Genomic DNA, 14,229 nt, shown 5'->3' with positions numbered 1-14,229 from the left:
GTCATTAGGGCTGAGAATGTGTTACTGATTTACCGTACTTCCTTTATATCATATAACAAAATGAATGCCAAAAGTTATTTATTTTACTTCTTTATATTACTATTACTGAACTCTGCTGCTAAATTCAGCCTCATGTTTCGCTCAGAACAGTTTTTAATAAATCAGAAGTTAAAAAACATGTAAACTGCGCCGTTAATGCAGACGAGCGGAGGAATAGCTGGGAAACATCATATTTATTCACTTTACATGGAGCTACAGTTAATACTGAATAATGTTAAATGTTTGCCGAATGTGTTAGTATCTCTTAATAAGTCATCACAAATCAGAAATCATCTTGAGAAGGAGCAGATGTTTACCTTAAGCTAGCCTGGGCCATGTTAAAGTTAACAATATTTTAACGGAGCAAGGCGAGCTAATCGCTAGCATGCTCAGTTGAAAAGGAAAAGAGAAATGCTTTGAGATGGCTGTCAGAGATGGCAGAGGTATGATCACATAACCCTGTTTGAGCTATAACAGGTGGTGTGTTCCACGTTTTATTTCCCAATTGCTCTTGGAAAGAAGAACAGAGTACTGTAAACAAACTGTAACCATTAGAGATCGCCGGTTTCGGTTCAACGCCGGAAGTTGAACCCATAATTCACGCAAGGTATCATGGAGGCTAGGAATAAGGTGGATAGAAGATGTGATTAGATTATGAACACAAAGTAATTGATAAGATCAGATAGCGGATTGACGTAGAATTGTTCTAATACCAGTATTGGAAATGCCTCCAATACTGCCTAAAAGGTTGGATCAGGTATATATTGGATTTTGAACATCCCTAGATGGAGTGTAAAATCCAATGAAGTGTCAATACTGCTCAGGTGCAGCAGCACCACATACAGTATTACCACCCAAATATCTCTCTCAGGTGTTTGCTGTTTGCCCCTCTGTCCTCCTCCAGCACACTGCTCTTTCTTTATGTGTGTCCACCACACTTTATATCCTCTTTCCTCCATTGAATATCTCAAATCCCATTCTTTCCATTTGCGACACCCTGGAGCCCTCTGCTTTCTGTCCAGCTAAGCTGTTTTTTTTTCACCCCATCCTGTTTCACCTCCTGTGTCTTTTCTCTCCCTTCCTTTCCCCCCTCTTTCTCCATCTCCGTTTCTCTCCATCTGTTCAGCTCATGTGTATGTCACTTCTGCCTTCCTCTGAGTGCTGCATCTTGGTCTCATTCCTCCTGGGTTTTCTCTCAAATCAGAGAGAGATGACTCATCTGTGAAAAATGAGTATTGGCAGAGAATGTAGGGCGAAAATAGGGCGTCTGCGTTTCAGAACACGGTTCCTGTGTGGCAGTAACAATAATGAGGGGAAGTAGATAAAACATTGGGAAAAAAACAGAGGGGTGAAAAAGTTAAACGTTGTACTTCCTTCAACTGAGCATCTAGAGCACTCAAACAAAATGGAAAGTAGTTCTCTGTCATTATGTCTCAAATGTTGGTGTGTCTGTCTTTACTTCAGTTGTAAATGACTGTAACTGTGATGCTGTTCTTGGAGGCTTAAATAGTCTGTTTTACAATGCAGCCTTGAAGTTGAAGTTCAGTTTCATATATTGTGTTTGGAATTCCATTTATATTATTGTTGTTTTTCTTGGAATAATCTGATTTATTACTACCACAAATACCATGGAATACATATTTTCCTTTATTACCTATTTAGGGTTATTTTGAGTCGGTTTGTTTCATGATACTGAAGATATAACTGAACTGTTTTCAGTCTTTTATGCTGTTTTCCCTGCTGTCTTTACAAACTAACCTCCTGTTTCCTTTTCCAATTTGTGTAAAAGTGGGTGTAGAGGAAAAAGTGTCTGAAATTGGTGTTGCACTTTTCTTTTCCCCAGGCCACAGAGCAGTGTACGTAGGTGTCCATGTTCCTCTTGGAAGGGAGAGCAAACGGAGGCATCGCCACCGAGGACACAAACACCACCGAAAGAAGAAAGAGAGAGACTCTGAGGAGGGGAAGGACGATGGCAGGGAATCCCCCACTTATGGTTGGAAACATTTCAATGCCCCCCTTTCATACCAAACCTCACACTTTTTTTTTTTTTTTTTCCTCTCTCCAAGCCCCTATTTGCCCATAAGTTCATATCACACAGTAACTTGCAGTTAATATCTGCTGTTAGAGCCGTCAACTGTGTTTATTCACACACCCACAGGACTCGCCTCAGACAATAAACAGAAGCCCTTGCAATCTACAATGGAAAGACCTAGTTTAGACTTTGTGTACCTTTTCCATTTCTTTTTATTGGTGGGATTTTTCTGGTGCCTTTATAAACTGATACAAACATTTTTTGCAAATAGTTATGTGATTTGCCACTCTCTGATGGCCATGGTAATAGACTTTGAATGCCTTAAGAATGGCACAAAACATCTTTACACATAAAAACCTGAAGGAAGCTCCACCTTGGTTGGCAAAGCAGTGACAGGAAAGTTGAAGGAAACATTATGGTGTGATTTGGCACCAGACCCCCCTTTAACAATGCACAGATTGCCAGGTTATAGCACCACTCTGCTTAAGCCCTGTGTGTCTCTCCGTCTTTCAAACGGTTCTGAATAAAACATTCAGCTCTAAAAGGCATTAAAGGCCACTGGGAACCAGCCTCTGACACTGATTGAAGGCTATGACATTTTAAGCAATGTGTGCGTGTGTTTGTGTGAGAAGTTGCTGCATCACCTCAACTGCAAGACTCATAAGCAACCAAACAATGCTTTGAACTCAATAGACCCTTTTTCACTGCACATAAAATCCACTAACACCCGCTAACATCTGGCTTTTATATTTAATGGGAAAGGTTACAATCAGCATTCGTTCCCAGGACAAAGGGCTCTGCAGTAGTCACGTATATTGATTAGCCCCGATCAGCACTGATGGAAATACGACACCCGGGTGGACATGCTAAGTGTTTAACCAGTCCTTTATGACAACAACACTATCAGAACGGTGTTGGTCCTGTTATCATGTAAAGCACTGACTGCACTCACAATTCACAATATGGATATTCTAAATCAGCACTTTGCTCATCCACACAGTTTGATGCCTAGTGCTGGTGCCTAAAAATTTCATCACATGTCCAGCTTGTGCAGAATCTCTCTCTCTCTCTCACACACACACACATACACACACACACACACACACACACACACACACACACACACGCGCAGAGTTACATGAACCATCTGTCATGATAATACTTGCTCTCTACTCCAGAAATGATAGCAAAAATCCTTAAAGGTCTACAAGAGTCAGTGACATGAGATATTGACCTAGAACAAAAAATATCAATGGGTAGATCGTCTTAAAGCTCAGGTATAGGTGTGGAATAATGGTGAACAGCAACATCACTATTCAGTGTACTCCCATGTGTGTAATACACACCAGACCACCACAGAGTGTACCCATGTGTGAACAGAAAATATCTCTCCCTTTTTCGCTCCCAGTCATTCCATTTCCACCTCCCTGTGGCGTTTAGTCTTGTAATCTGCCATATCTATTTCCGTTTGCTCTCCAGTTCCAGATGTCCTGATATCTGCCCTCTAACTCAATCAGACATGAAAAGAAAATTGCTGGAAAGCATTCAGGTTTTCATTATGCTCTCTTGCGCAGTTTCTCAGCATCAAGCCGGCAGCTGGATTCCTTCTTATGTAGCATAATGAAAAGGAGTTAGAGTGATGTACTGGTCCGACTGTACCATACCCAAAAAAGTATTCTCCTCAGCGTCAGAAGGCATTAGTGCAGTTGTACACACATTTTCTTTCAAACACTTCAGTTTCATCCTACTACCATCTCCTTTTATGATGCTAAGACTGAATCTTTGCCCCTTACGAAACATTTCCCCCGTCATGCTCGATAGCTGAACTCACAGAATAGTCTGGTACAACAGGGGGTACTCGGAGAGGAAATGTGTTTTAGATTAAGACATCCACTTAAAAGTGCCTGTGGAGTTTTCTTGTAAATGGATAAAAGTTGTTTGCATTACTCACCAAAATCCACTGTGTATCGGTACCTTGACATCTAAAAAACATATTTCCTTTCCCATAAAACATTTTCGAAGCAGATTTTTTTTAAACATTCTGGAACATGCATGTTTTCTAGCTTACAGTCTTCCTCTCCTTTGCCTTTGCTGGCACATTGCTGCATTTCTTGGCACATTGCAGCCACCTGTTGATGAGCGGAAAAGTTTAACAGCTTTGGCAGGATTGTGAATCCCATCACCCGTGTACATGTGCGAACAAGTGAAACAGGAACCCACTGAAAAGCCCGCTCCATTGAGCTCGTAGACATCAAAAACTCCACAGGGTCCTTTAATAACACATAATGCTGGAGATTTTTTTCTTCTGTATGACCTTTAACCTTTGTCCACTCTTTATACAGACACACCATCCCAGCGGGTCCAGTTCATCCTGGGTACAGAGGACGATGACCTTGAGCACGTCCCCCATGACCTCTTCACGGAGCTGGACGAGCTCTCCTTCAGAGATGGCAGTGCCACTGAATGGAGGGAGACTGCCAGGTCAGATGAACAGCATGATGGCAACCTCATAAAGTGACAGCAATACAGAACTGCCAGTGGCTTTTAAAGCTTTTAGAGCTGAATAATGTCAGATCTGTGTTTTGTGTTTGATAGCTTTGTAGCATAATCATACATCATGACATCATTGGGAGTTAACTGGAAACCATGATTAGGTATTGTGATCATGGCTATTAGTCACAACTGTTAGCCTTAATGTCTTCATTTACAATTACATGTGCAGAACAAATTGCCAAAACTATCACTGTGGTCGTCTTCAGTTAGGGAAGTGCACAGACATCATGAGAAAACACCGTTCTAGTTAGTTTAGTCAAGGTCAGACATTTAAGAGGACATAAACGGAAGAAAAGCACATTTTTGAGTGGAGGGAGAATTCAGTTATGATTTGTGGATTCAAGTAAATTGTAGGATCTGTGTGTGTGTTTGTGCTCTTGGTGTGTATTGATAGATGGCTGAAGTTTGAAGAGGATGTTGAAGACGGTGGGGAGAGGTGGAGTAAGCCCTATGTGGCAACGTTGTCACTACACAGCTTATTTGAACTACGTAGCTGCATACTCAACGGCACAGTCATGCTGGATATGAGGGCCAACAGTATCGAGGAAATTGCAGGTACATTTTTCAATACTACATGACGTAATTATGCCATTTTATTGTATTTCTTATGTAGTATTGTGGTTAAATGTTTGATGAAATAAAGCAGATTTTTAGTAGTATAGTATTCAATGGTCCATATATAATTTATGTGTTCTTACTGTGTGTTTACGCCCCTGCCTCTGTGCGGCTCAGACATGCTGATAGACAGCATGGTGGCATCAGGCCAGCTGAAGGAGGATCTGCGCGACAAGGTGCGGGAAGCCATGCTGAAGAAACACCACCACCAGAACGAGAGAAAGCTCAGCAATCGCATTCCTTTGGTGCGCTCCATTGCTGACATAGGCAAGAAACACTCTGACCCACTCTTGCTTGAAAGAAACGGTGAGATCCCGCGACGCACTCGCATTTCTTTTTCCTCCATACTTTCGACCACTGGGGAACTGTTTCTAAAAATCCACTGTTCAAATCCCTCAATGCCATCGTAGAAAGTGGATGGTAAAAGTGAGTAAAATCTAGAGAATGATCTATATTGAAGCAGTCGGCCCCAACAGTGAAAGAGAAATCTGGGTGCTACTGACTATGCTAACCTGTATGGCTGGCCTGGCTTGGGGTTTTGAATTAATTCTTGTATTCACTCGATAGGGTGACATTCGGGAAATATTGCTTTAACTGCAACCAGAGTCAGCATTGTGTGTTTCTTTGACTAGGCATGCTGCAGTGGTGTTAATGTATGGTGTGCATTTTAAAATCTGAGGTTTTAAGAATGAGAGAAATATCACATTCTCCACTTCTGTGCCTGTGGTTCTTGTTGGGCTTGCATTTCCATACCATTAAACCTGAAACGCACATGTGAAAGGTCAGAATTATATATGTCACATTGATGGTTGGTGATGGTAATATTTTTGATGTGAAAGATGTATGTCTCGTGCCAAATGAGTGTGTACTGTGTACTGTGTAGGATTTATGAGTGGTCTGTTGTGGTAGAGCACATGTTTGCTTACAGTGCACTGACATCGTGCTAACTCATCCTCTCCTGCATGCAAGCCTCTCTGAACTCCAGAGTTTTGCCCTACCTCAGTCATGATGTGTGACTGGTTTGTTTCAGAGTTGAATGAGACAAGTTGTTTGGCCCTTGCAGACCCTCCTACACGCCTCACTGAATCATTCTTAGTGTCTCCTGCACACAACTTTGCTTTCGCTCATGTTTATGCAAGCACAAATCTCTCTAACTACACCTCTGCCACGCTCTTGCTGCCCACCCCTTCTGGCTGTGTTTCTTCCAGATACCACCTCTGTGATGTACTCCTACTTCATATGTTTTTCCTCTCTGCTCCATCCCTTATTCCTTTTCCTCCTTCTCCTTTCCCTCTGTTTTCTCTCCCTTCTCTTCTCCCCTTTTTGTTATTGTCTTCTCTGTTAGGAGAGGGCCTGTCCTCTTCACGTCTCTCTCTCCACAAGCCAGGGGCAGCCTCCTCTGTCTCCAACCTCTCCCAGAGACGAGAGTCCAGAGTCTCAGTTCTGCTCAACCATCTCCTGCCCTCTTCTTCCTCCAACACTGGGCCCGGCCCAGGCACCCCGTTCCTCACCACCCCTCAAAATACCCCCTCTGCCTTCCGGCGCTCCTCCCAAAGCCCGCCACACACCTATGGCGCAGGCCCTGGCCCTCAAGGCATCCCTGAAGTAGTGGTATCGCCTCCTGAGGATGACGACCCACCACACTCTGCAGAAGAAGAGGCAGCATCACCAGTGCTCAGCCGGCGAGCATCCTCGGCATCCCAGGGCTTCGAGCTGCTGCCCTTAGAAGGCAAATATCTGTGTAGCCTGCCAGTGTGAGTCACGGCTTGAACAGAGAACACTAGCACTAGCATGAAAGCTCTGCTCCCTGTTAACTTCCAACCCTCCAACCCTGCGGCCATCTCATCAGTAACCCACAGCAAGGGCTCACTTGCTAGGACGCTCTTCCTACTGTATTTATCCACAAAGTTTTTGACACCACTCTCTTCGCTGCCTCATGATTCTTGCTATTCTCCCTCCTCTATTTCTATCTATTCCACTGACCTATTCAACTAATATCTCTTGTTCTTGCTGCTCTCTTATTCCTCTCCTTTCACATTTTCAAGACATTCCTCAGCATCTATGCCTTGCTTGGCCCTGTCCCCATTCATACCTCCTTCACTGTGGTTGCATGGCTTCCTTCTCTGTCTGTCTTTCTCCCATCCTGCATCACGTGTGCTGTGATGTTTTATTGCCACTTTTTAGCCATCTCCCCCCATCCCTTTCCTATCAGTCAAGGTGTGTGATGTAAGATCTGACAGAAGGGATGTCCAGTTCATGTTTAGTTTTACTTTTTGCCACTTACCTCAGTCAAAGTAATTTAGTCTCTCTGCTAATACTATAAGACAGCTACAGTACATACTTAACCTTAAGGAGGCCTACATTCAAATCAGAAAAGCCAATCCAGGTGGGTTTAATGGCTTGAAATCTTCATCAAGAAAATTTAAAGTTTCATTTCTGTTTCATTCTGTAATGAAAAGAAGCTACATACAGGATTTGCAGAACAACTCTATTTTTCTCATATAAACACAATGTGAACATTCAAATGAACTTCAAGGTGCAATATCATGCACCTGCAAAACATCACCTGGTTTTTATTTTTAACCCAAAGCAGCTCTGGCTGTACTTCCACACACTCTCTTAGTGGGTATATCATTAAAGCTACAGCTGGTAACTTTTATGAATATAAATTTGTGTCTCATCTACTGAAACTGTCACTATATTATGAAAAAAGTACATGCATTCCTAGAGGTTCCCACAGCACACCAAAAACAACCAATCAGACCCGAGGAGTCTGCTTTTTGAACTGCAGTTTTCAAATAATTTCAGACACATATTTTAGTGTACTGTTTAGCTGTAAAATGAGAAAGTTTGTGACCCAGCCGCCATGCTGGAGACAGTCGACTGAAGTACCAAGCACGGCCCACAGGCTGGACCAGCGTTCTCATTTTACAGCTAAACAGTACACTAAAATATGTTTCTGAAAACATTCGGGCTGAGAAAAATGCAATGCAGTTACAGAATCTTGATTCATATTTGAAAAAAACAAAACAACAACACCGTAGGCTCAGATACAGATCTTGCAGATGGGCTTGGGACATCCCTAGCAGTTAAGCCTTTATGTTATTGTTATGATGCAGCACCTGACCTACTTTATCCCCGTGTGACTGCCCCATTTTGAGCACACACAGATATAAATGTCATGCAACCTTTGCTTTTCCCATTGCATCTGTTGGCACCCATGCTCTTCCTCCTCATCAATTCCTAAGTATAAACATTCTTTTACCCGATTAAGAATGGTGAGGGGTGGCAGCAGCATGGCTAAATATAAGCCTGAGACCAGGGTGGGTGTATCTGTGCTGTATGTACTATCATAATGGCACCGACAGTGACTTTTTGTTCCTTTCCAAACCAAGCCTGGATCATTTATTATTAGACTGTATTTGCGTTTCAGTGCGTGCGTCTGTGTTTTTCTCCCTCTGGCAATGGCTCCATTTCAAAGTATGGGTCATTAGAACCAGCGATCACTTGGTGGGAGCTGAATCTGAAAGGTTGGGGCGGTCTTATTATAGCTGAAGAGCTTCTGTAATTGTACCCCCTTCTAGGACAATATACAGTCTTTCCAAGCGTCTTGACATCTGTGAGTGGGTTATTATTCGGGGGTTTAATAACACTGTAGCCATTTTAAGTCAACACTGTACAACAGAGCAGTTTACACCCTAAACTAACCATCTATAACTATGTGTACTGAAAAGAGATTTAGTGTTGAGACAGTAACATGCCCTTAAAGGGATTTATGAAGTGGGGTTGTATGGGGTACCTATACAGTTCTTTCCGCATGCATTCAGTTTCAAGAAGTGGCAGGAGTACTGTCACGGAAGTTCAGCAATGTACTGTGGAGGGGGCGGCAGCAAAAATGTATTCTAGACACCTAAAAAAATCATTTTATCAGTTTATGTATATGCTATACTGATAGTATTTTCACCACTTACCTTTCCGTCAGACAGCCCGTTCTGATGGGGAAATCGTTAAGGGCTTCAGTTCTCCATTTTTCAAAGCCACCAGACTCTATTGACAAAAACAGCAATTTTGGCTCGCTGAACACTGGAGCTGCTGGTCTACCGCTGCCTTGATTGGTTAGTTAGTTTGTGTTATTGTGTGACTTGAACTAACGCTTTAAAACACCAAAGTCACAGAATTACACAAACAAAATTACTGATCACTGATTTAGGCACAGTAGCAGCTTCTGTGTGGAGCGATGTTAAATCCATGTTTTTCTCAGTGGACTGATATTGATTTTCAAGGTGGCTAAAATTGGCTTAGCTTCCATCTTGGACTCCAGTCTGCTTCTCCAAACTGAGGCATGCTGACTGACATTTACTGTACGGAATGCACTGACCATGGTTCAGTACCTCATATGACCCCACTTCAAAAGGTCTGAACTATCCCTTTAATGTGTCATTTAGAGTAATTTGTCTGGATGAGTAATAGCCGGACTCACAAGTTAATAACGAATAATGAAATAATTCTAGTTAAAGATGCAGTAATATAGATGTTCTTACAGTTTTTTATACATGGACTGTAATGGCATTTTGTTAACTGTCAGCTATTTATACATATACATGCCATGGACCCATCGAGTATGAAGTCATGGGTCCTGTTCAAAGGGCATGCAGAGAATCACCAGTACACACGCTTCGTGTTATTCTAGACCCTACTTGAGGGCTTTTTAAATCTTAAAGGGGAGCTACATCCATTCTCAAAATTCATGTATGTAATTCCTATGCTCTAAAACAGTCCAAAAACATTAGTAAACATGAGCAACTTTCTCCCACATCCAAAAACTAGAGTGCTAAAACTCAAATGTGTGATGTCATCAAAGTCTGGAAGTCTTGTGTTTAGATTTCGTTACTGCCTACGCCACTTTGGCTTGAAGGTCAAAGGACCCTGGCCTGCGCACAATTATTATGTCCACAGTCTCCCTAGCTGCTCGCTAGTCATGTTAGCAGTTGTGTTGGCACAGTTGGAGATATAGCTGTCAGCAGAATTTAACACGTCTTCCACGGGGCAAAAGGAGGAACGGTCACTCAACATTTTGTCCAACTCGTCACAGAATGGGTTAAAGTGTCACCAAAACAATCGCTGTGTCCTGTATTGATGACATACTCCTTGTTGGGGACACATCAAGATACATTAGCATTTGTACTCCAAAAGATAAGTGGTAAAATGCATCCCACATGACACTGGCAAGTGGTTTGAGTGATCAGATCCCAGTGCATTTCAGTGGTCATTTACACTTGTACACTTGCGATCGCAAGAGTTAATGCAAATTCAGCCAATCCTTGTGAGTTCTGCATGACCTTGCAATTTTGTCAAATCACTGCAATTTACAAGGGGTAAAATCTAATTTAATTGTAGAGCTGTGCGTAGCATATTGATTCTCTCAGCCCCTCTCTCTCTCTCTGTGTTTCTCATGAGACTGCTGCTGCGAGACCAGAGCTCTGTGCCTGGGACAGACTCGAACACACAGTGACAGAGCTAACTGTTGGCATCTCAAAGCTAACATTACTCAATGATTATTAACAGGTGTAACAACAGACTCAAGCCAGTTGTGACATTAACGGCTCAGAGTCAGTGTCAACTGCTGCTGCGGGGCTTCTGCCCAAACGGCAAAATATGGCGAGTAGGGATGAGATCACGTTGTGCTGCGGTAGTTCGTGTTAACCAGGCAGAGAGAGCAGGAGGAGACTGAACTGCGAGCACTGTGTCAATAACAGCTGATAGGTGGTAATCAGTGAAATTAGGTATTTCAGGCTGCAACAATCCCAAAATCAGCATGCAATATCCTGAAAGGAATGGTATCTAGCACTGTTCACTTGTGATCGGATTACTCAAGACACATGTTAATACCAGGTGTAAACAGGGCCTGAGAGCACCCAGAGGAATGTTCTGAATACATGGGTACATTTTCTGTTTCAGAACTGAGAACACAACAATAAAATAAAGCTCATTTGGGTAAAAAAAAAAGAACATTCTGTGGGTCCACAAAATCAGGTTTCCATTAATTTTCTGTGGAGCAGCTCCAGACACAATATTTGTTGACATCACAAGTTGGAGACTTACCTCTCTGGTTTCTGGCTTTGAGAGAGAGAAGCTCATGTTCAAGAATATTGATTGAACTTTCTTAAGCCGTGGAAGTAACTTATTGGAATTCCTTTAAGCATCAGTCTTTGTCAGTTTTAAGGAACAGACGCCATTTTAACATGGAAACATGACAGCATCTAGACCCTCTGAGTCTTTGTGCCGTATAATATAAATTGTGGAAATGAATGTAGATTACCAGCACTTAGACCAAGCCCAATACATGCGTACTGTAAATCTGTGTATTTACTCTAAAGAGAATATTAATAGATATTAACATCTTTTCACCTTTTATCAGAAAAGTCCCGGTGCTCCCCGCCCCACACAAGAATAAAACAATCTGTATAATTTCAGTTATTTATGTTACTGTTTTTGCATATGAATAAGGTAGCGCTATGACGCTACTGTTTAAAAGGCTAGTATGGGGGAGCATTCCAGGGCTTAGCCTTCCTGAATGAAGTGCGTTGGCGAATGCAACCTAAGCTAATCCCTCCCTTATTCCAAGAGGCTTTGTTGGGTATGTGAGCAGTCATGCTCCTGTTCAGCAGTCACAGCTACCCAGCTTCCACTGGGGTTACTACAGGGTACAGTTCAAGGGTATGGATCATTGGTCAAGCCACATGCTGGTAGAAATGGCTCATGTTAATTTTGATTTGGGATTATTGTAGATGGGGATGTTGCATATTGCTAAAGCCTTTCTAAATGTTTTTTCTTTGAGGTTGGTTTGCTTACTTCCTGATGGCAAAATAATAAATGTGTTGATGTGGGAAATGAGAAAAGAAGGAAAACCTGGTAAAAGAAGTGTTACCTCAGAATGTCGGAGGATAGTATGCAAATGCTATCCTTTGATCCAAATACATGACTCCCCTCATTTCATCTCCCACTCTCATGTCACCTCAAGTGCTAGCGTTTCCTGTATCTAGTATGGCTCAAATCACATAAGCAATGTTGAAGTGTGCAGCCAATTATGCATACAGCTTTCTGTGCCTTTTTTAGAGCTTCGACACTTGAAGGTGCTGAAGTCTGAGGAAGGTGAACTGTCTTGCCTATCGAACACGTCCTCTCATTTTTAGCTTAAAGCTGACATGAATTTAAGCTAAGCAGGACTGACTTAAGCACTGCAGTAATGAGCTCAACAGACAAGGAGCAAATAGGAATAGTACTTTGTGAAATAAATCTTCTTCCCTGTGGAGAGACACCACAGTGTTAGAGCTCTGTAGGAAGTCATCGCATCTAGTAATGGTTCTAGAGAGAGATTTCACTTGCAGCAAACCACTGCTGTTTTCATTTGTTGTGTAGCTCCAGGCTTGATCGCCTGTCTGTTGTATCTCAGTTAACTGTGGATCATTATACGTAGTCACCAGATCCCCATGCAAGTTCTGTGGGTTTAATATTAGCCACTTAAATAGGTGACAATCTCAACCTGGGGTTGAACAGGAATTTAATTTACTACCTGGTACCATAATTCTTTTTTATCCCATTTAAATGCGCAAGATAAAGAGTACCATTTAATGGAATATCTCAGAGCTGATACACAGACATAAGAAGCGGAGAAATGAGCTGGTGACATTCTGGCACTAATGCTTTCCCTCACTAATAAGACAGGCCACTTCACTAATTAGAGTCAGTGACTGCGTATCATCGATGCAGTGGTTAATTTTTCCTGTTAAACCAAACCAAATGGTACCAAACAGAATGTAAATATCACACCAAAACAGCACTGTTTGATTTAACTTGTGGGACTTTTCTGTTGACTACTTCAACAAAATTTTGGGGAAAAAGTAACCTGTATAACTGTCAGAAAAATACTTTGGCCAATCTCAGGCATTCAAATAATAATTTTTATGGGTTGTCGGGTTTTCAAGGGTTTACAGATTGAATGGTGGAAAATTCTGAGCTAAGTTAGCCTTAGCTCTGTCAGTGATCCAGATTTAGCTAGCCAACCTTCTCCACATAAACAGAGCTTTAATATCAAATATGCTTTAATTATTTTATTTATTTATTTTAATCAGACCAACTTTCTTCAAAAGTAGCCCCTATAAACAGATTTTTAAATGTTGGAATCTTGCTAACAATAGGCAATAGGCTTCTTTCCCATTGCCAGTACACCAGAGCCATGCAATACATGAGCAGACCTTTCTGTTTTGCTTTGTTTTTTCTGGTGGGTCACATTTGACGTCATGGACCCATTGTAAAACAGGTTAGTAAACAGTAGAAAGCAGCAGGTAGGCCAGTGAAAATGTTACAGTGGTTACCTGTTTTTATATCTGTTACTTATTTAGTCTCTCTTTCAAACTTGGATCTGACTAATTTTGATCAATGTTTAAGCACTGCTTGGATGGAGACTGACTATTCTGTGGCGGCACATAATTGCATCGCACCACAAAAGGGGATTAAAATTAGTACCTCCACCCCAGGCTCCTAGGATGTGCACCTGGCTTTAAGCCAATTTTCATAGTGGCCAAACAGTGTCATTACACCGTCACGTGATGCCCTTTGGCCTAAAAAGCCTTTTTCACACAGACTTACATGACAAAAGAGACGTCTGAAATTCAGGGAATACATTTTTTTGAGGGTCACAACCCCGGCAAAATAACTTGTTTCACTATTTGAATGTTAGTGGGTTTTTTGTGCAGTGGAAGGGCCTTAAGAGTGTGACAGATTACAACATTTAACCCTAACTCCTAACCCTGCTTTGCTTATATATAAAAAAAAAGAAAAATAAAACAATCCTACATCCTGAAAATTATGAAAAGTTTAACATGACCTATAAAACAAAAATATTTTCAGTATTTTATCATTTTATAGCTCACAGTTCTTGTAGAAGTTGCAGTGGGGACTTGGTGACATCAATCACATATGACATAAAA

At 41.7% G+C, this 14,229-nt stretch overlaps 1 protein-coding gene across 10 annotated transcripts in view; it reads left to right on the top strand.

Moving 5' to 3' along the window:
- The window catches only part of LOC126383453 (sodium bicarbonate cotransporter 3-like), a 62,498-nt gene that overhangs the window by 24,014 nt on the left and 24,255 nt on the right, over window positions 1-14,229 (top strand). For 6 of the 10 annotated variants that reach the window (XM_050033945.1, XM_050033943.1, XM_050033951.1 and 3 more), the window contains exons 3-7: window positions 1,883-2,032; window positions 4,414-4,552; window positions 5,019-5,179; window positions 5,357-5,545; window positions 6,585-6,968. In XM_050033945.1, the coding sequence (XP_049889902.1) occupies window positions 1,883-2,032; window positions 4,414-4,552; window positions 5,019-5,179; window positions 5,357-5,545; window positions 6,585-6,968 (1,023 nt within the window). The remainder of the gene's footprint in view (window positions 1-1,882; window positions 2,033-4,413; window positions 4,553-5,018; window positions 5,180-5,356; window positions 5,546-6,584; window positions 6,969-14,229) is intronic. The other 4 variants (XM_050033950.1, XM_050033949.1, XM_050033948.1 and 1 more) reach the window with 2 other exon arrangements.

The sequence above is a fragment of the Epinephelus moara genome, chromosome 22 (assembly GCF_006386435.1).
Source record: "Epinephelus moara isolate mb chromosome 22, YSFRI_EMoa_1.0, whole genome shotgun sequence".
Lineage (NCBI taxonomy): Eukaryota > Metazoa > Chordata > Actinopteri > Perciformes > Serranidae > Epinephelus > Epinephelus moara.
Note: the sequence above shows the minus strand (reverse complement) of the source record. Positions and strands in the feature narration are given on the sequence as shown.